Source organism: Panthera pardus, unplaced genomic scaffold, assembly GCF_024362965.1.
Source record: "Panthera pardus isolate Hobbes unplaced genomic scaffold, ASM2436296v1 HiC_scaffold_27, whole genome shotgun sequence".
NCBI classification, from domain to species: domain Eukaryota; kingdom Metazoa; phylum Chordata; class Mammalia; order Carnivora; family Felidae; genus Panthera; species Panthera pardus.
In genome coordinates, this window is record NW_026526843.1 from 66,759,552 (window position 1) to 66,780,624 (window position 21,073).

Below are 21,073 nucleotides of genomic sequence, written 5' to 3' on the forward strand. Positions count from 1 at the left end.
TCATTTCTCAACCACAAAATAATAATCAAATCAGACAAGAACCAGGGACAAAAACTAAGGCCAAGAGGTGAAATTTTGTGGGGAAGGAACAGAATACCCACATGGTATCAAAATATCATGCTACAGACTTCTTATAAGTCACAGAAGAACAAAGGTACCTTTACGATGGAGTGATCTCTCCAACGATACCATAAATAAGTGATCAAACTGAGTAATGCCAAGAGCAGCACCTATAACTAGACAAACTGACCTTCATTCAGAGCGTTCAGATGTGACGTAAAGTGAACTACCCATCATCTATTTAATATTCTTGCCAAAAATGTTAAAAAGAAATCTAAATGAGTGGAAAATATCAAGCAAAACCGTATTGTGGACACATTTAAAGTAAACGGGTCTAGGCTCTTGGAAAATATTATCATGGAAGATCTAAGTTGAGGGACTGTTTGGGACCAGAAGATACTAAAGAGACATGACAACTGAATGCAGTGTATGATACTTGATTGAATTGTCGACCCTCAAAAGGATATATTTGAATACGGGCTGTGTATGGACTTAGATAATATTATCATGTCATTGTTAAATTTCTTCAACTTGACAACAGTAATATGGCTAGACAAGAGAATGTCCATTCTGAAGTAATTGGATGAAGCGTTTGGAACTTGAGTGGTTAAGCAAAAGAAAAAAAAAGGAGAGATAAAACAATGGGATAAAATGAAATCTAGGTAAAAGAATGTTCACTCTTCAACTTTGTGCGTTTTGAAAATAGAAAGTTGAAGAAAATGGATTGTTCATATTTTAAAGCTATGTGGTGAAGTATTCTGCAATAAGGTAGGATGATTTCTGGTATTTTCTTGAAAATAATCTGGAAGAGAGGGAGGGGAGAAGGTCCATATGAAATGAAATTGGGTATGAGTTGTTAATGGTTGCAGTCCAGTAATGGTTTCCCTCACCATTCTGTCTTGTATATACAATGTTTCTCAAAGTGTGATTCCCCACCTGGCAGCATTTGCATAACCAGAGAACTTGTCAGAAAAGCAAACTCTGGGTTCCACCCCAGATATTTTAATATGAGACTATAGATGTAGAGCTGAGCATTCTGTTTTCACAAACCCTTTGGCTTGTTTGGAATCTGATGGTTGCAAGGTAGAGTTCCAGGAACACAGTTCTGCTGTAATGAACCTGGAGATTGTAAGTTTGTATACAAACCTGATTTGTGTATGTTTGAAATTCTCCACAGTACAATAGAAAAAAAAAGTAAAGAAAACAGGCATCACAGCTGTTTAGTGGCCAAGTTTTAAAAAGAATCAAGACAGATAACCCCAATGTTATACAGAAACTCCCAGAGGGTAGAAAAGAGAAACTATTCCCCAACTCAGTCTATGAGACTAGAAAACCCTGACCCTGATGGGGCACCTGGGTGGCTCCATTGGTTGAGTGTCGGACTATTAATTTCAGCTCAGGTTATGATCTCAGAGGTTCCTGAGTTCTAGCAGTGCTTTGGCCTACTCACTATTAGTGCGGAGCCAATTGGGGATTCTCTCTCTCTCTGTCACTCCCCCATTCACACATACACACATACACACACTCTCTCTCTCAATAAAAAAATAAGTAAAATTTAAAAAGAAAAAGAAAAACAGAAAACCTTGACGCTGGAACCAGCAAAGATCCTATGGGAAAGAGAAGCTTCAAGTTGATCTCACTCAGGAACAGAAGATGGAAAAATCCTAAGCAAAGCTTTAGCAAACTGAACCCACCAGTATCTACAAAAGATGATCCACCATAAAGAAGTTACATTTATCCTTGGAGAATGAAGCTGGATTCACATTTAAAAAATATAGGTCGAAGGGGGCATGAGAGAGGTTTTTGTATCGGTAATATATTCTGTTGCTTGCTCTAGGTGCTAACTGAATGTGTATGTTTAATTTTTCAAAACTTATTAAGATACACACTTATGGTTTTGTCCTCTTGTGATTATAAACTTCACTACAGATTTTGAAAAAAGCATCTGCAAATAACAGTCACTGTATTAACAGACTGTTAAACAGACTCTTGAACATTTCAATAGAGACAGAAAAGTAAAATTCTATATCGATTCATGTTTTAAGACAAACTTATGAAATTAGAAATATAAGGGAAGCTCCTTAAACCTATAAAGAGAAAGAAAGAAAGAAAGAAAGAGAAAGAAGGAAAGAGAAAAAAGAAAGAAGGAAGAGAAAAAGGAAGAAGAAAAGAAAGGGAGAAAAGAAGAAGAAAGCAGGGAAGGAAGGAAGGAAAGAAGGGAGGACAGAAGAAAGGAGGTAGGGAGGAAGGAAGGAAAGAAAACAGTGGAACACAACGAATACATTTTAATATGGAAATGTTAACCCAAAGGGGTCCAATTTTGCCATGTCTGTTCCACTTGTAGTGGACGTCCTAGCCAGTCAGTAAGGGTTTAAGAAAACTGTAAATTGATTATTGTACTTCTCTTACTCAAAGATTCACAGAAACCTGCAGACGTCTAAAGACAAATTATTAGATATCACAGAGTTTAACACGGTGGCTGACCTTAAGGTCAATATAGTTTTTAAAAATCAAATGGATTTCTATAAATTAGATACAATTAGAAAATGTCATTTTAAACAGGTATCAAGTACAAGAGCAACAGTACTCTAGAGTATCTTGGGATATATGCCATAAAAGATGTACAAGATCTGAATGTAGAAAAGATAAACCTAAATAGTAAACTAAAATATTAAAACATTAAAGAAGACCCTCATAAATGGAGAGACATGCCGTGTTGGTGACTAGGAAGGCTGGGTGTCATAAATATAGGCAATTCTCCCCTAGCTGATCCATAGATTCAATGAAAATGCAACCCAAATGTGTTGCAAATGAATTTTCAAGGAACATGACATGTTGATTCTAATATTTATACTGGAAGGGCAAAAGGTGAAGAATACGAAAGATACGCCTGAAGATTATGAATAAGATGTGGGGACTTGCCCTACCACACATAGAGCAAGATGTCCTGTCAAGAGGTAAAAATTAAGATGGTGGAGTATTGGCACAGGAATAGACAAATTTATCTATGGAACAGACAGGGAGCTCAGAAGCCGAGACATGCAAAGGTGGACCAAAATGACTCCAGGCACATCCAAATGTTCCTCGGGGGTGCAGGATGCCCCCCTGATTGAGAATCCCTGACATAGGAATATGGATGAATCTTAACAACACACGCTGGATTTTGTAAAAGTAAATTACAGAATACCAAGGACATGAGTTAAAACTGCACGCGCATGTAGTATGTCACATCCAAGGAGAGAAAAGTCTGGGAAACAAGGTTTGGGGGAACGCAAAGCTCCACCTCACTTCAGGAGTTACTCACTGGCGGGCTTGGTAAAGCCAGCACGCGGAGAGGTGGGAGGACGGTAAGGGGGCGGGGCTTTGGTGGGTGAGTTCCGGTAGAACTCGAAGCTCATTGGTCGCTGGCCACAGATGTGGGAGGAGCAAGGCAGCGCTGGAAGCTCATTGGCCTTTGTGCGAAGGGCGGGCAAGGGAGAGAGAAGTGGTCTTCCCTCCCACCTCCTGTCACTGCGGCTGGAGGCTGAGGTAACCACAGGCTGGCATCAGGAATACGACCCTCGTTCTCCACACATCTTCTTTCCTCCCTCCCTCCTGCTCTGGATCACCAACCCCTGCTCCTCTCCTCCACCTCAGTGGGGTCCCTCCGCCCGCTCCTGATGTCCAACTCAGTCACCCGCATCCCCACCCCCACCCCCAACCAACAACATCGGAACGCCTGGGGGAGGATCCCCTGCCTCAGACCCTTGACTCCTGGCCTCTGGAACCTGAGGCAGGGCATATGCCCCTGCCTTTGATTTTGATGTGGTAGTGGCAGCGAATGACTGGGCTGCCTTGAGACGAGGTAGTACACCCTGGGTTTGGGGGACAGGGAAGGTGTACCCAAGCATAACTGTTGAAGCGTGAAGAGGATCATGGGAGATTGTCAGGAGGTTGTGGAGGGAATACATGGGTTTGAATGAAAGCAGAGAGGGTGTGTTGGTGGAAGAAAACAATTAGTGCAGCGAGGAGTTGTCTGTTGACCAGATCAGGGTCTGGCATTCCATAGGGGGCCAACAAGGATCTAGTCAATGACTAATCGAAGGGATGAATAAAACATAATTATCGAAAGAGGGGCTTGGGATTCAGCAGCATAATATAATCTCATGGGGTGCAAAGGGGTGTCCGCTTAAAGGGGGAAAAAGAATAATTAAGATTACAGTGGGGTGCAGAAGAAGATCAGAATGGGGTGTGAGAGGAAATTCGAACATAGGATGTACATGAGACTAATAACAGAATTGAGTTCAGGAGCCATAGAGTCATGAGTAGGGAGTGAGTGAATGCGGGAGGTTAGGAAGACAACGGTGGAAGTGAATGCCAGGAAAAATAGGTATAGCAGAGTAGAGGATGACACATGAGAAGGGGAGGGCAGGAATTGTTGAAGGGGGCACAAGAGTGAATGTATATGCCTGAAAATGGGGTCTATGTAGAGTGAAGGTAGGCAAGGAGAATGATGATTGGATTGAAAGTTGACAGGAACCATGCCATGAGTTGCTTGGAACGAGGCTTTGCGTGAGTAGGGCCTCCTGGGCAGGAGGCTGTGTGAGCAAGAAGGGTGGGTGCGATCCAATTTCAGCGGTGAGCTGGATGAAGAAGAATCCAGGCACCTCAGGTGGGGATTTTGAAGGGCAGAGGAAGTATGCTGAGGGTAGGGGATCATGTGGCCATCCTGACATCCACTCCTGGCCCTAGAACCATGGATCCCAATGAAATGCCTGCTGTGCCCTGCTGCACCTCCGACTCCCCCACTGGCCTTGAGACCAGAGCCCCATGGGGGATCGAACTTGGCCCCAAAAGAACTGTAAGTTGCTGTGCCCGCTGCTACAACCATGGCCTCAATGACCAAACCAAGGACCAGGAGCACTCCTGCCCCTTCCAGGCTTGCGAATGTCACAAGTGTGCCTTCTTCTCGTGAGTATGGTGTCTGACAGTGGGGGTGGGGAGGGGGCCTCCTCTAAATGTGACTGACTGTAGACTGGCAATCCCCCACTTTAGGGATCCCTGCAGAGTGTTGCCTGCTGAGAGTGCCTTGAAGAGGGAGCAGGGGGCATGCCTAAAGAGGCACCTGACTCAAGGACTGATAACGAGTGGGGCCTCCCCTCCCAAAGCTCACAGCCATGTCCAGAAGTTGACCACTCAAGGAGGAGTCGTCAGTGAGTGTCTCTGGTCAGGGAGGGTGTCTTGGGTTTGGGTGTAGAGAGCACGAGCAGTTCTGCCACCAGTCCTACTACCCAGTTTCGATGTGGCCTTGGCAAGTTACTCCTCAGGGTTTTAGCTGCCCCACCTATAAAACTTTATCAATATGATCTACCAAGTGTTGGTGGGAAGGGGCAATTGGGGTGGGGGTGGAAATGGTTCTCGGTGAGGTGAGACCTCAGATTGGGGGTGAGGTAGAGTGGGGGTGAGGTAGAGTGGGGGTGGAGTGAGGTGGGATGGGTTCAGGGGGGAAAGGCTCATCTAAAGTGTCCCCAGCTTTCCACAGCTGGGAAGGAGAACATCATGTCCCAGCTTGAGGCCCACCCCTGTGCAACCCCCCCCCCCCCGGGGAAGTTAGGAGAGTCTGAGGGCTGTGAGGAGGTTCCCATCTCAGCCACTGCCCAGACTCTTTTGTCTGTGTCCTGAAGACATGGGTTCCCTCTCTAACCCTATTGCAGCCTGCCATATGACTTTGGGGAAATAATACTCCTCCTTGGGTCTCAATTTCCCCGGTTGGAAAATAAAGAGCAGGAACTGGCTGGTCCTCAAGGTCTTCTCAGCTCTGACATTCTGGGCTACTATCCTCATCACACAACATACCCATGTCTCCTCTCCATGGGTGGCCTGGTGCTGACACTCCACCCTGTCCTCTCGGCTCCTGCAGGCGAGCACCCAAGGAGGTCTGCTGATTGGTCAGGTCCCAAAATCTTTGTCTCTGTCTTGGACTCCAGCAGCCTTGAAGATGCAACTCACAACTTCTCTTTCCAGGAAGACCCACAGGACCCCTGCCCTGTCCAGCATGTGCGTAGAGTGAGAAGGACCACGGAGCTAGTTGTATATTGTGTTATTGTATGCCTGGCCTTTGTGCTTGATGCCGTGGGTGATACAAGGAGGAAGTGGAGGTGGCGACCGATGAGGAGCCAGAAGGAGGGGGAGGGGAGGAGAAGGACAAGAAGTGGGAGGAGGAGGAGGTGGTGGTGGAGGAGCGGGAGGAGGGGAGGAGGAGGCAGCATCTCAGACTAGTGGGGAAGGGCAGGGTTCTCCCAGCCTTGCCATTTCCTATTTGTGAGAATATGGCCATTTCCAAGTCTCCATTTCCCTAGCAGTGTACTGATGGGGACAATATCATAAACCTATAGCATTGACAAGAGGACTAGGCCACGTTGTGCCACAACGTGGCACATTCCTTCAACGAATGGAGGCTGTTAGTCCACATGAAGCAGATTGATGGGATAGAAGGTCCTGCTGAAAGGAGGGCCATGGTGGTTAGGGCCACAGAGCCCAGGGGAGAGTCCAGAGGCCCTTAGAGAAAGCTTCCTGGAGATGAGCCAGGCTGGTCCTTCAAGTTCCATGGGGACTGGGGAATATGGAGGTGAGAACCAGTCCCTGGACAGGACAGTAATCACACCTCTTCAGGTGCCTTGCAGATTAAAATGCAGACGCCTGTGATTTCCCACACCCGTCACTGTTGCCCCGAGAGTTTTGAAACTGCTGGCAGGAATGAGTGTCTTCAAGAAAGATATACAAGAAAGACATAGAAAGGAAAACAGGCCAAACAAGGGAAAGGACTTGCACAAGCCACAACGACTAATGGCCAGCAGGCACTCAGATTCCTACATCCAGATATTGCAAAATCCTGGCCCTGTTTGTCTACTGCCAGTATGTGTCTGCCAGAGGGTTTGATCCCCTGGCCTCTCCTTCCTTGTTTCTAGATGCTTAACTCTGGTCCTCCAGCCATGTGCCACCCTTGACCCTGTCCTCACTGCGGCCACAGATCCTGGAAAATAGTGGGGTCCAGGACCCTGGCAGGGGCCAAGCTTAGTGCATGGGAAGGGCAGATGGCCTCAGGGTGGGTGGGGCCTTCAGCGGAACCGGGGGCTGAAGGGACAATTGCAGGACGTAGGGAGGCGTGGGTTTTCAGTTCCCGTCCTCTCACACCCTTTCCATTGCAGGGTCCTGAGGCTTCTGACCAGGACTCAGTTTCTGCCTCCTCAGAGTGGCAGCGGAAGCTGGAAGCCGCTGAGGCTCTGCTGATGCTGAGAAACTCTTCTCAGGCATCTTCTGGCTCCATCTCCCTGCTCCAGCCCTGCGTGGCAGCAGGTAGCCTGGTCCTTGAAAGGAGAGCACAGCACGGGGTGGGGATGGTTGGGAAATGGGACGGCGCTGTGGTAAGTAGGGCCTATCTGGGAGTTCTGGTTTGGTGGGTTGAACCTCCTTGGGCCTGGGGAACCCAAGCTCCTCAGCCTGATGTCGGAGATGGCAGGTGATGGTTTCTCAGTGAATCGTCAGAACTCTGTGTTCATCAGGAAATGCCCAGTGCATTTGGTGTCAAGAAACAAGGAAACTGAGGCCCGGAGAGTGGCAGGGACTTGCCCTGGGGCATGCAGCATATCTCAAGTGGCACGCCCAGGTCTCCTCACTCCCATCCCAGAGCTTTCTAGTCTGACCCCTGCAATCTGTTGTGGTGGACAGGATATACACAGGTGATAAGAGCCTAGGCTGGAGGGAGATCTGCTCTCTGCCTCCAGTCTACATGTGGAGCCTGGATGCCTTCACTAGTTGTGTTTTGTGGCTAAATTTCAATGTTGAGCCTGGAGAGGAAGGATCAGAGGAGGTCTGAGGAGCGATAGAATCCTGGGAAGTTTGAGAGGGAAGGCTGGGCACTCCCAGACCAAAATGCTGGATGGGGTGTGGTGTGTGAGTGAAGCGGCAACCTTAGAGGAACTGCTGGAACAGAAAGGGATGAGGCTGGGGAGGCTACTGGCCACCCAGGTCTAGAATGCCAGGCCTAGGGGCTAGACCAGAAACTGTGGGTGGTGAGGAGCCTGGGAATGTCTGAGCTAGAGAGGAGTATATCCAATTATCCCGGGCTTACAAAAGAAAAAAAAAAAAAAAAAAGATATGTGGTGACTTTGATGGAGAGATTGGAGGAGGCAAGACCCAAGATGAACACATCAGCGAGGAAGAGTTCTGTGCTGTAGTCCAGGTGACAAAGCCTCGATTGGGTGGAACAAAAAAGAGGGGAGAGCCAGGAGGGGAAACGGATGTGACGTGGCTCTGATGCCTTCCTTTCTATCTGCAGCTCCTGCTGGAGATGGAGGACTCCAGCCTTCTAGCTCCTCTCTCCGACCCAGGCCAGCCAGCTCCATTTCTCTGCCTATTGGACATCTGGGGTGCATCTCCCTCTTGAGCTAGAAACCCAGAAGAGGAGGCCTCACCAGAGTACTTCCTATTCATGCATTTGCAAAATGTTTAAAGTCCAAAATGCTTAACATGTTTGTTTTTTTAACCTCTAGGTTCTTTCATAAGCTTTTCAGACTCTTTTTATGATACGGGACAATTCCTTGGCTGAGAGTGGATATTCTTGTACCACCATCCCTTAATGCCTAGATTCTGGGGCCTTTTTATGTCTCTTATGAAAACAGCGTCATGGGGTCTAAGCTGATCAGTCTCTAAATAGGGTTCTGTGGGAGGTCATATGTTTATATGCCAGAGTTTTCATTTGACTCGTGATTGCAAACATACCCATGCACTCATGCATGTATGCATGCTTGTCAAAATATAAGGGTGTTTTCATTTTGTGTCTAGGTTTGCGTGTGTGAACAAATAATAAATTCTCGTTGTTGTAAGGCACTGCGATATAGGAGTTGTTTGCTACCACAGTATAATGTAGACTCTCCTGACTCTAACAGACTTGTTCAGTTTACTTTTCTAAGTGAGAATCACCTTACTCGATAACTGGGCTTTCTTAGCATGACAAGACAAGAAAATGGTAGCGAAAAAAGGGGGAGATGGTGAGGGGGGTAAGCGTTTTACTCATTTAGCAAGGAAGTGCCTACCTTCTGCCTGGCATAGACTGCTTCCAGCTGTCCAGAGGGCCCCAAATTGGGTTGTCTTCAGGGTCAAGCAGGTCTTGCGAATGAGCAGAGCAGGACTGATAGGCTCTGGCCAACTGACAGCGCATACTCTACCTTAGGGGCCAGCTGCCACCTGGCTCCAGCCAATTGTTGTCATGTAGGGATGTGGACTCTTCATTGCCACATCTCCTGATTTTTCAAGAGAACATGGAATTCTAGATTTCTATGTAAAATATCTCAATTTTAAAACATTGGCTCTGGTTTCCTGTACGTGGGCCAAAGAAAACATCCATTCAGGCCAACTATGGCCAAGTGAATGCCAGTTCGATTCTAGTCGAATGTGTATTTTACAGTGGGGGGCACTGAAGGCAACCAGGGCCAGAAGAATCAAAGAGGGAACATGAATTAGACCCAGAGCCTACTTTTGAAGGACCCATGAAATATGAGGAAGAATCATTATCATTGATTTTGTGCCCACTGTATGCTAAACACATAGAGCCTCACAGCAGCTCTCTGAGCTAAGCATTATTACCAGTCTTTTACCTATGAGGACACACACTATATGAGTACAAGTAACTTGCGCAAGTGTTTTAGGGGAAATTTGTAGCCACAGATGGATGGAGGAAGACTCCCTTCTCTTTGCCAGGCCCTAAATTAGCTAATAATTTTATAAGTTTTAAAGACTAAATTCTATAAAGTAGCAATTACATTACCTGCATTATATTTAAAACAATCATAATACATACTCATCAATCTCTCATTACTTTTCCTACATCCTGATAGTATACCTATGTACATATACCATTGAGTGAAAGGTTCAAAACTTGAAGCAGCAGACATCCAGTGAGAAGAGTCTTCCAAAAATAGTTCTTTTGTTTCCTATTCAATGTAACAATATGTAGTAGTGGATCAGATCTTACGTGCGCTGAGATCATATCTCAGTCTTCTGCTGATGTTCCAAACAAAGAAGGACCTGGAGACCCCGCCCAGAAGACGGAAAGCTCCACTGGATATGCCCAGTCGCTGACTATTTCCCATTGTGTTTTCTCCCTCCTCCCATGCCTCCCTCATTTTTACCCAAGACGATTGATGGTGATGACTTCTGATAACTTATGCTTTCTTGTTTCAGGCCTTGAGAAGTCAGGCTTCTTATATTCCTTATCTCATGCCAGATAAACATGCAAGGCCACTCAGCACATAGGGCAAGACTGATGTCCATCTCATGCTTTCCTCCCTTCCCTGATTTGCTACTTAAATCAGTGATCCCGAGACCCCTCCTCGCCCAGTATTAGATAAACAAGGCCACACTGTCACAGAGGAAGGAAGCAGTGTTGCCTGGAAAAGGCCCAAAACCCTGCTATGCAGTTGTGTCCTAGGTGCACCACGGTCCCACAGCTGAGTTGGTAAAGGAGAAAGTGTATTTGGGGTCAAAGGTTGTAGCATGAGAAGAGGGAGGAAAAGAGAAATAAAGTGATGGAGATTGGGAGAAGGAGTCAGCCCCCCTTCCCTGTACCCTTTCACTTTTCTGAGTCCCACCTGCCCTTCTACACAGAGCCTCTTAGACCTGATATCCATGCATCCTCCCCCGCACCCCACAAATGCACGCGTGCAAGCACATGCGTGTACGTACACTGCCCTATGCCTTTTTTAAAAAGTCTCTTAACGGTGGCATATTATGGGCATCTTAGGGCTTTGTCACAAATATCAAATATCCAGCCTTTTTTTTTTTTTTTTTTTTTTTGTGAACCATCCTTAGTCATGTACTACTCCAGTTCACAGATTTAAAACATCACTTTGTAGGGTAGTGTACGTCAGATCTTGACTCTCATGTGTTTTACAACAGCACCAGTTGGATCTGAGGATATCCACCACATCTGCAGATCTGCAGCATCTGCAGAGTGCATCAGTTTCAACCAGTGGTATGCATGCAAATGTGTAACAACAGGCTCTCTGGGGAAGGAGGTGGGTTGGGGGAAATGCCCTGTGTTGTAGCATTTGCCAATTTCAAGCTACTGACCTCATGTCAATTAATGCAGAGTTGGGAAAGGATGCATTTCCACCATTCTGATGCAATAAATGTACATAACCTCAAGATGTAGGAAAAGTGATTAGAGACTGATGAGTTTTGAGTATGTATTATGATTGTTTGCAATATAATGCAGGTAATGTAATTGCTACCTTATAGAATTTAGTCTTTAAAACATCTGTGTTCAACAGCTGGCTCGCAAAATTCCCGAACAGTTAAGTTTGCTCTCATGTTCCAGTAAGAGCCCCCTCCAGCATTCCACTACTTTCAACCCTTGCCCAGAAAGGCACCTCTCCCCAAAGCAGGTCACACAAACACTACAGGGCCATAAAGGCCTGATACCTCTGGTTTCTGAGCACGAACAGCTTAACGGGTAGGACAAGTATTAATTGATAATGAAAAAAAATGGAATGATCTGGAGCAAATATTGAGCAATTTGTCAAAAGTGTTTGTGGGTGAACGTGCATTCCCAGAGACAGCCAACATTGGGTAGAAGTGAGAAGTGGGGACACCAGGGTAAGCAAAGCTCATGCAGGGAGTGTATTCAACAGATGCCTTAAAGGCTCAAGGAATGGGGCAACTGGTATTACCTGGCCATCAGATCTGTATCTCTCATCAGAGAGACAGACATTCAATACACTCCCTCCTCCTTAGATAAATGCTGTGTAATCTATACAAACTCCTCCACTTTGCCTTTTCTCATGTAGAAATATGGCCTTCATTGTTACGTATAGGACTATGTTATACAGCAGATCTCTAAAGCATACTCATCTTGAATAACTGTAATTTTATACCCATTAAACAACAGCTCTCCATGTCCCCCTTCCCCCCTCTCCTGGCAACCACCATTCTATTGTCTGTTTCCATAAGTTCGACTATATTAGACGCTTTGAATAAGAGGTGCTGTCCACGTAAAAATATGTCAAGAGGGTAAATCTCATGTTAAATTTTCTTTTTTTTTTATGTTAAATTTTCTTCTCACAAGAAAGCAAAATAAAAAACAAACCAAAACACAGTAATAAAAGGATACAGAAAAACTTCTGGAGGTGATGAATATGTTTATTACATTGATCGTGGAGACGGTTACACAGATGCCCAAACTCATGAGATTGTATACACTAATATGTAGTTTGGGCTTTTTTTTTTTTTGGCATACAATTATACCCCAGTAAAGCTGAGACAACAATATCCTTGAGATCACTCCATAGTGCTCCATAGAGGCATCTCCCACTCCTTTCAACAGCTGCAGAGTATGCCATTGTGTGAACAGACCATGATTTAGTCAGCTAATCTATTGATGCACACCTTGGTTGTTGCTATTATGGCTATTACAAATACAGCCACAATGAATAGAATTGTAACATAATCTTTAGCAATGTTTCTCAATGTGTCTTTGAGGTTGATCCCCAGATGTACTACTATTGCTGAATAAAGGGTGAAAACACACGTAATCTTGCTCATTACTGTCACATTCCCTTTCATAAAGGCTGTGGCATAGCAACCAACAGCCAAAGCAATCCTCAATAAGGAGAGCAAAGCGGGAGATATCACACTTCCTTATTCCAAAGTAGATTGCAAAGCTATCGTAATCAAAACAATATGTTGCTGGCCCCAGAACAGACACATAGACCTATGGGACAGAATGGGGAGCCTGGATGTAAACTCACGCATATACAGTCAGCTAATATTTGACAAGGGAGTCAAGAATAGTCAAGGAGGAAAGACAGTCTCCTCAATAAATGGTGCTCCTCAATAAAGGAGACAGTCTCCTCAATAAAGTGAAACTTCACATGCAAAAGAATGAAATTGGACCCTTATCTTGCTCCATCTGCAAAAATTAACTCAAAACAGAACAAAAACTTTAGAGTATAAGACCTGAAATGGTAAAACTCCTGGAAGAGAACATAGGGAAAAATCTCCTTGACATTGGCCTTGACTATGATTTTATAGATGTGACACCCAAAGCACAAGCAACAAAAGCAACAATAAACAAGTGTATCTACATCGAACTAAAAAGCGTCTGCTCACAAACATCATTTGAGTGAAAAAAGCCAAGAAAGAAACAATATGTACTCTATAATTCCATTCATAAATTGTTAAAACTGTCAAAGTCAATATACAGTGATGGAAGTTGGCATAATGGCTCCTCAGGCAAGGGGCTGTACGATGTCCTACTTCTAAATATGTTTGTGGATGCATGGGTGCGTCATTTTGTGAATTCAGGTACACACTTTGATTTGTGTAATTTGTGTAGATAGGTTACACTTTACTAAGACGTACTTAAAATTTAGGAAAGAAACGTGTTGAAAAGGCTAAGTGGAAAAGACAAGAACAAAAGAGTAGTGGACAGTTAGGGTACACATGGGTATACAACATTTGGTATTTTAATGTGCAATATTCTAGTTGTTTCATATTGCATAATACACTAATAACTCCATGAGAACAAAAACTGTACCTCCTTCATTTTTACATCCCCTGAATGTCCATAATACTGTAAGTCAGAGTAGTTATCAAAAACTATATATTTAACAACAATTTTTGAATGTTCTATTCACAGCAAAATTCTCTGCAAGGAATATGATAAATGAACAAATAAATTTCTTCAATGAAAAGATAATAAAAAGTTTCCACACAACCACATGAATGATCAGCAAAATGAAAAGGAAACCTACAGAATATTTGCTCAACCACATATCTGAGGAGTTAATGTCACAAATACTGAAGGAACTACTACAACTCAATATTAGAAATGCAAAAAATCCAAATAAAAAAAATGGTCAGATGGCCTGAATTTTTATCATTAGTTTCAACCATAATCCTATTGTGGTCAGAGGACTTCCTCTTTATGATTTAACTCCTGTTAAATTTGTGCATATTTTCTCTTGTGGCCCAATATCTGATCAATTTTTCTGTACGTTTTAACTCTGTGTGTGTGTGTGTGTGTGTACGTTTGTGTGTGTGTGTGAGTGTGGCATGGGTGCTACTATTAAAATTTCAAATGCATACTTCAGCTTTCAGCCTCTACCTCTCCATGCAAGGCCAAAGTCTTTCATCTCTGACTCTGTCTCACACAATACTGTGCTTTTATTCTTTAACTCCCTCATTTTACCAAGAAGTTCTTTAAAACTCTGAAGAATGCCAGGATAAACAAATTCTGCCATAGTCTCAGAAACTCCTCCAAGAAGGAAAAGGAAAGAAGGCTTATTGCTTAAGGGCTCCCAGTAAATAACTACCCCTAGTTTTTTTGCTCATTTGTTTTCAAAGTTGTCTTATTTACACAGATATACCTTGTGTACATTCTTACTGAAAATTTTAAAAAGATCAAGTAATATTCCTACCCTGACCACCTTTTGCATGACAAGCCCTTTAGCTACGTTAGGCACAATTATCAGTTTGGTGTGTTTCCTTCAAGATTTTTGTCAACATATATTTAAAGTTTTTTTTATTTACTATTTTTAATTCCAATATAGTTAACATGCAGTGTTATATTAGTTTCAGGTACACATTTCAACAATTCTGTACATTATTCAGTGCCCATTAAGAAAAATGTATGCTTATTCCCTATCACCTATTTCACCCATCACCCTATCCACCTCCCCTCTGGTAACTGTCTGTTTTCTCTCTCTCATTAAGAATCTAGTTTTACATGTGTCTGATTTATTTCCATTGCTCATTTGTTTTGTTTCTTAATTCCACATATGAACGAAATCATATGGCTTTTTTCCTTCTTTAACTGACTTATTTCACTTAGCATTATAGTCTTTAGCTCTATTCATGTCAATGCAAATGGCAAGATTTCATTCTTTTTATGGCTGAATAATATTCCATTACCTACACCCACACACACAATGGAATATTATATATATATATATATATATATATATATATATATATGTACATATATGTGTGTGTGTGTGTATCACATCTTCTTTATCCTATTTCCCCTTTAATCTCACAGCTGGCATTCACCATTCTACTATGTCTATGAATTGAATCCAAGTAACTCATATAAGTGGATTTGGAAAATATTTGTCCTGTTTGACTGAATTATTCTACCTAATATCTTCAAGTTACAGTATGTATCAGGATTTCATTCTTTTGTTAAGGCCTAATAATATTCAATTGTATGTATATACCACATTTTGTTTATCCATTTCTTAGTCATCTGACACTTGAGTTGTTTCCACCTTCTCACGATTCCCACCTTCCAGCTTCTCACAATTATGAATAATGCTTCCTTGAACATGACTGTATAAATATCTCTTTGTGTCCTTGCATTTAGTTCTTTTAGGTATATATCCAGAAATAGAATTGCTGGATCATATGCTATATGTGTACTTTTTCAGCAACTGCCACACTGCTTTCCATGGTGGTTGTATCTTTTTACATTCCCACCAACAATTCATAAGGTCCCAGTTTGTCTACATCCTCTCCAATGCTTATTTCTTTTTTGAATACCATAGCAATTCTAATGGGTGTGAAGTGGTGTCTTGCTGTGGTTTTCATTTGAATTTTCCTGATGATTACTGATTTTGTGCATCTTTCCATGTGCTTATTGGATATGTGTATATCTTCCTTAGAAAAATGTCTACTCAAATCTTTTGCCCATTTTTGCATTGGGTATTTATTTTTTGGTTGTTGATTTATAGGCGTTCTTTATATATTCTGGACATCAATCCCTTATCATATATGTGATTTCCAAATATTTTTCCCACAGCCCCCATGGGTAGCTTTTTCACTGTATTGATAGTGTCCTTTGATGCATAAAAATAATATATTTTTTGTTTCAGTTAATGTCGTAGGATTTTTGTTTGCTTTTTTAAGTTATAATTTTTTATTTAGGATAATGTTAGGCAAGTAAAAATTTCAGGACACATCAAGAGATGGGCAGAGAGACAGAGAAAGAGAGGTCATGGTTAAAAAAGAAAAAGATTCATATTTTACTACCTTTAAAGGCTTTTTCCCCTAACATTTTGAACACAGGGCCAGCATTTTCATTTTACTGTGGACTCCACAAATTATATAAGCAGTCATTTTGGACAACCCTTCCAGGGACTCTGATGTTAAGGTCAGGACTGAGAGCCACAGGAGCAAATGACTTTTTTAAATGTTTTTTTTTAGTGTAGTTAACACACAATGTTACATTATTTTCAGGTGTACAATGTAGTGATTCAGCTTCTCTATACAATATATGCTGTGCTCCCCACAAGTGTAGTTACCTTCTGTCACCAGACAATGCTATTACAGTATCATTGGCTATATTCCCTATGCTGTGACTTTTTTCCCATGATTTATGCAGGCAAGTACTTCCTTTTAGACCCTTAACAATATTTACCCATTTTCTTTGATTTGTGTACTTCCTGTTAAGAAGTTACCTATAGGCCTAATTGTTGTCTCTTTGAAGTAGATGTACCTTTTCTCTTTCACCGCTTTTCAGATTTCTCTTTATCTCTGATTTTATGTAGTACAATTATTGTATGTCTTAGCATGGCTTTCTTAGCCTATTGAGGCTTGCAGAGCTTCTTCAATCTATGGCTTGACCTCTTTGGTCAGTATTGGAAAATGCTCCTCCATTATTTTAAACACTACTTTTCTCTATTCTTTCCTTAAAGACACAGATAAATATGTTTGACCTTATACTTGAATCTTCTACCCTCTCTTCTCCATATGACATCATTTGTGTCTCCAAGCTTTATTCAAGGTACTGTATTTTACCTGTTGTTAATTTCACTGTTTGTATTTCTTTTTTAATGTTTATTTATTTGAAAGAGAGAGAGAGAGAGAGAGAGAGAGAGAGAGAGAGAGAGAGAGAGAACAAGCAGGCAAGGGGAAGAGAGAGAGGGAGAAAGAATCTGAAGCAGGCTCCAGGCTCTTAGCTGTCTGCACAGAGCCCGGCACAGGGCTCAAACCCATGAACTGTGAGATCATAACCTGAGCTGAAGTCAATACTTAACTGATTGAGCCACCCTGGTGCCCCTCAATGTTTGTATTTCTAACATATTACATGTCATTCTGTTTTGTACATTTTAATCTGCTTTTCAATCAATCTTTTGATTTATGTGACATAATAAGAAATATATAGTTGGTCTTTATCCCTAGTTCCTGACACAGAGCACCTAAATCCCTTGGAATTTCCTGGGTGGTAGGTGTGCCTTTTGTTCTAATATGGCAACTCCTGGCAGGCCCCTAGATAGTAGCTTCAGAGTGGAAGCTGGTTTCCAGAAAGATCAAACCTTGGTAAGAAACCTGGAACTTTCATTTCCACACCCACCCCCCAACCTTGGAAGAAGGGAAAAGAGCTTGAGATTGAGTTACTAATTAATCATGCTTATGTGGTGAAACCTTCATAAAAACCTCTAGACAATGGAGTGCAGAAAGCTTCTGAGTTGGTGACCACATCCACATATTAGAAAGGTGGCATAGCCCAACTCCATGCGGAAAGAAGCTCCTGCATTTGGGACCCATCCAGATCATGTCCTATGTACCTCCTCATTCTGCTCTTCATTTGTATTTTTATATAATATCCTTTATAATAAATCAGGAAATGTAAGTGTAGTGTATTTCTGAGTTTGTGAGCCATTCTATAGAATTACCAGACCTGACACATAGCCAGTTGGTGAGAAGTTTGGGAGGCTTAAGACTTGTGACTGGCATCTGAAGTTGGAAACATTCTTGGGGGACTGAGGCATGAAGTCCGCACTGACTCAGGGTAGTAAGTATGAAAACTTAATTGAACTGTTGAAAACCCAATTTGTGTCTGCAGAAATCAGAGAACTGGTTGTTGGTGTTGTAAAACACCTCAGAATTACCTATGTTAATCCATTTCATGGTATCAGTTACTCCACTTCTGCATCATTTAATCCATTTCATGGTTCCAAAATTGTAACTAGCTCTTTTTCAAATTTTTGTGTCACTTTTATGTGTTTGTTTTCTGTCAATATTGTCATTCTTTCCTTTTATGTTCTTGGACATAGTAAGCATAACTCTTTGTGTGTGTGTGTGTGTGTGTGTGTGTGTTGTGTGTTGTGTGTTGTGTGTTTTAGGTGTGCATCCAAAAATTCCAACAGCAAGAACTTTTGTAGATCTATGGTCTGTTGTTTTCTCAATCTCATTCATTTTTTACTCTCTTCATATATTTCTTGGAGTGTATGTTTGATAGTTTCTTTGAAACATCATTCATAAATTTCACTCAACTTGTGGTTGATTTTAAATGCTTCCTCAGATGATTTTCTGTTGCTGCTTCCAGAAACTTACAGCATTAGCATTCTGCAGTTATATACACCTGATGTCAGAGAAAAGATTTTATGGACCACTGAGATTCCCTAATGCTGGTCCATAATCTTGAATGCACTGTTATTTCCTGTTCACTGTTAAACCTAGAGTGCAGCCTTTGTTAGTGTCCCTCACCAACACCATTACCCTTGGCAGGCTCTGGACTCTTATTTTGTCATACAAGCCTCATGAGGCTGTAAAGAGCACTGTTCAGCACTCAGCTTTTTATTCCCAATTTGTTAAATATCTAATATTTAATACCAGGCTCATAGCTGTCTGTTTAGATATCCTCAAGGATCGGGTTTGGTAATTTTTCACTATCTGGCTAGCTATTTGAGCCATCTAGAGACATGGTGGGTACCAATTTTCTATATTGTCTCTGTGGAAAAGATATTCTCAATTACCTAATCCACCATTTCTGGAGGAAAAAGGTCAACTCATTATTTTGACTTCATTTTGTTTGCTTGATTCCCCACCTGCAAAAAAATGAGATAAAATTAAACAAACCCATGGGGATCATTGGGAAGATGGCAGTGTAGGAGGACGCTGGGCTCACTGTGTCCTGCTGATGACTTAGATTCCACCCACATCTGCCTAAATAACCCAGAAAACCACCAGAAGACTAGCAGAACAGACTCTCCGGAGCCAAGTGTAGACAAGAGGCCCACGGAAGAGGGTAGAAAGGGCAGAGAGGTGGTGTGCACTACACAGACTGGCGGGAGGGAGCTTGGGGGGGGGCGGCTAGAGGGGCAGCCCACCCGGTGAGGCAGAGCCCCCGAGTCTTGCTTGAAAAGTGGAGGGGCCGGGTTGCATGAGTTCTGACATCCAGTGGGACCTAACATTTGTAATGTTATAAGTTAACAACTCTGCTCGGAGAGCAGGAGGGCGAGAGGACACTGGTAGGGGGAGGCGTTGAGCCCTGGAAGACAGAGCTCAGCTCAGCGGGCAACAAAGGCGCTGGCCAGCGCCATCTCCCTCTCCCATTCCCCAGCCAAAATCCCAAAGGGAACCAGTTCCCGTCACCGAAACTGCTTGCACTGTGCAAACGCCCAAAGCTGTGCTTCTGTGGATCCAGCCCTTCGATGGCCCTGCCTCCCTCCCTCCCGGTGTTGCAGGGCCCCTCCCACAGGGGACCACTGACGGCAAAGCGAACTAAGCCTGCCCCTCTGGCGCCTGGGCACATTGCGAATCCACCCTGGGTAATACACCAGATCCCATCAAAGCAGCACTACAAGCCTGGCAGTGTGCAAGTAGCCCAGACAGGTGCCAATTCTTCTCAAAAGAAACTCCAGGAAATAGCGACAGCTAACGAATTGATCAAAAATGATTTAAGCAATATAATGGAACAAGAATTTAGAATAATAGTCATAAAATTAATTGCTGGGCTTAAAAAAAACTATAGAGGACAGCAGAGACTCTATTGTTACAGAGATCAAGGGGCTAAGCAATAGTCAGGAGGAGCTAAAGAATGCTATAAATGAGGTACAAAATAAAATGGAGGCGACCACAGGTCTGCCTGAAGAGGCAGAGGAGACAATTGGTGAATTAGAAGATAAATTATGAAAAGAGGAAGCTGAGAAAAAGAGAGATAAAAAAAATCCAGGAGTATGAGGGGAGAATTAGAAAACTAAGTGATGCAATGAAACGGAACAATATCTGTATAATAGGAATTCCAGAAGAGGAAGAGAGAGAGAAAGGGGCTGAAGATGTACTTGGACAAATCATAGCTGAGAACTTCCCTGATCTGGGAAAGGAAAAGGCATTGGAATCCAAGAGGCACAGAGAACTCCCTTCAGATGTAACTTGAATCGATCTTCTGCACAACATAACATAGTGAAACTGGAAAAACACAAGGATAAAGAGAAAATTCTGAGAGCAGCTAGGAATAAACAAACTGTAACATATAAAGGGAGACTGATAAGACTTGTGCCAGACCTATCTACTGAAACTTGGCAGGCCAGAAAGGAATGGCAGGAAATCTTCAATGTGATGAACAGAAAAAAAATATGCAGCCAAAAATCCTTTATCCAGCGGGCCTGTCATTCAGAATAGAAGGAGAGATAAAGGTTTTCCCAAACAAACAAAAAATGAAGGAATTAATCACCACTAAATCATCCCTACAAGAGTTCCTAAGGGGGATTCTGTGAGTGAAATGTTGCAAGGACCACAAAGTACCAGAGACATCACTACAAGCATGAAACTTACAGACATCACAATGACTCTAAACCCATATCTTTCAATAATATCACTGAATGTAATGGACTAAATGCTCCAACCAAAAGACATAAGGTATCAGAATGGATAAAAAAAGCAAGACCCATCTATTTGCTGTCTACAAAAGACTCATTTTAGACCTGAGGACACCTTCAGATTGAAAGTGAGGGGATGCAGAACTATCTATCATGCTACTGGAAGTCAAAAGAAAGCTGGAGTAGCCATACTTATATCAGACAAACTAGACTTTAAATTAAAGGCTTTAACAAGAGATGAAGAAGGGCATTGTATAATAATTACAGGGTCTATCCATCAGGAAGAGCTAACAATTATAAATGTCTATGTGCCGAATATGGGAGCCCCCAAAATACATAAAACAATCACAAACAAAAGTAACCTTGTTGATAAG

At 42.6% G+C, this 21,073-nt stretch overlaps 1 protein-coding gene across 1 annotated transcript; it reads left to right on the forward strand.

Moving 5' to 3' along the window:
• The first annotated feature begins 4,795 nt into the window (after positions 1–4,795).
• On the forward strand, positions 4,796–9,140 carry LOC128773779 (doublesex- and mab-3-related transcription factor C1-like). Its single transcript, XM_053891355.1, has 6 exons — positions 4,796–5,010; positions 5,095–5,248; positions 5,960–6,096; positions 7,008–7,057; positions 7,237–7,395; positions 8,378–9,140. Exons 1-6 carry the CDS (start codon positions 4,796–4,798, stop codon positions 8,488–8,490), a joined length of 828 nt encoding a protein of 275 aa, XP_053747330.1. The 3' UTR covers positions 8,491–9,140.
• Positions 9,141–21,073: the final 11,933 nt, after the last annotated feature.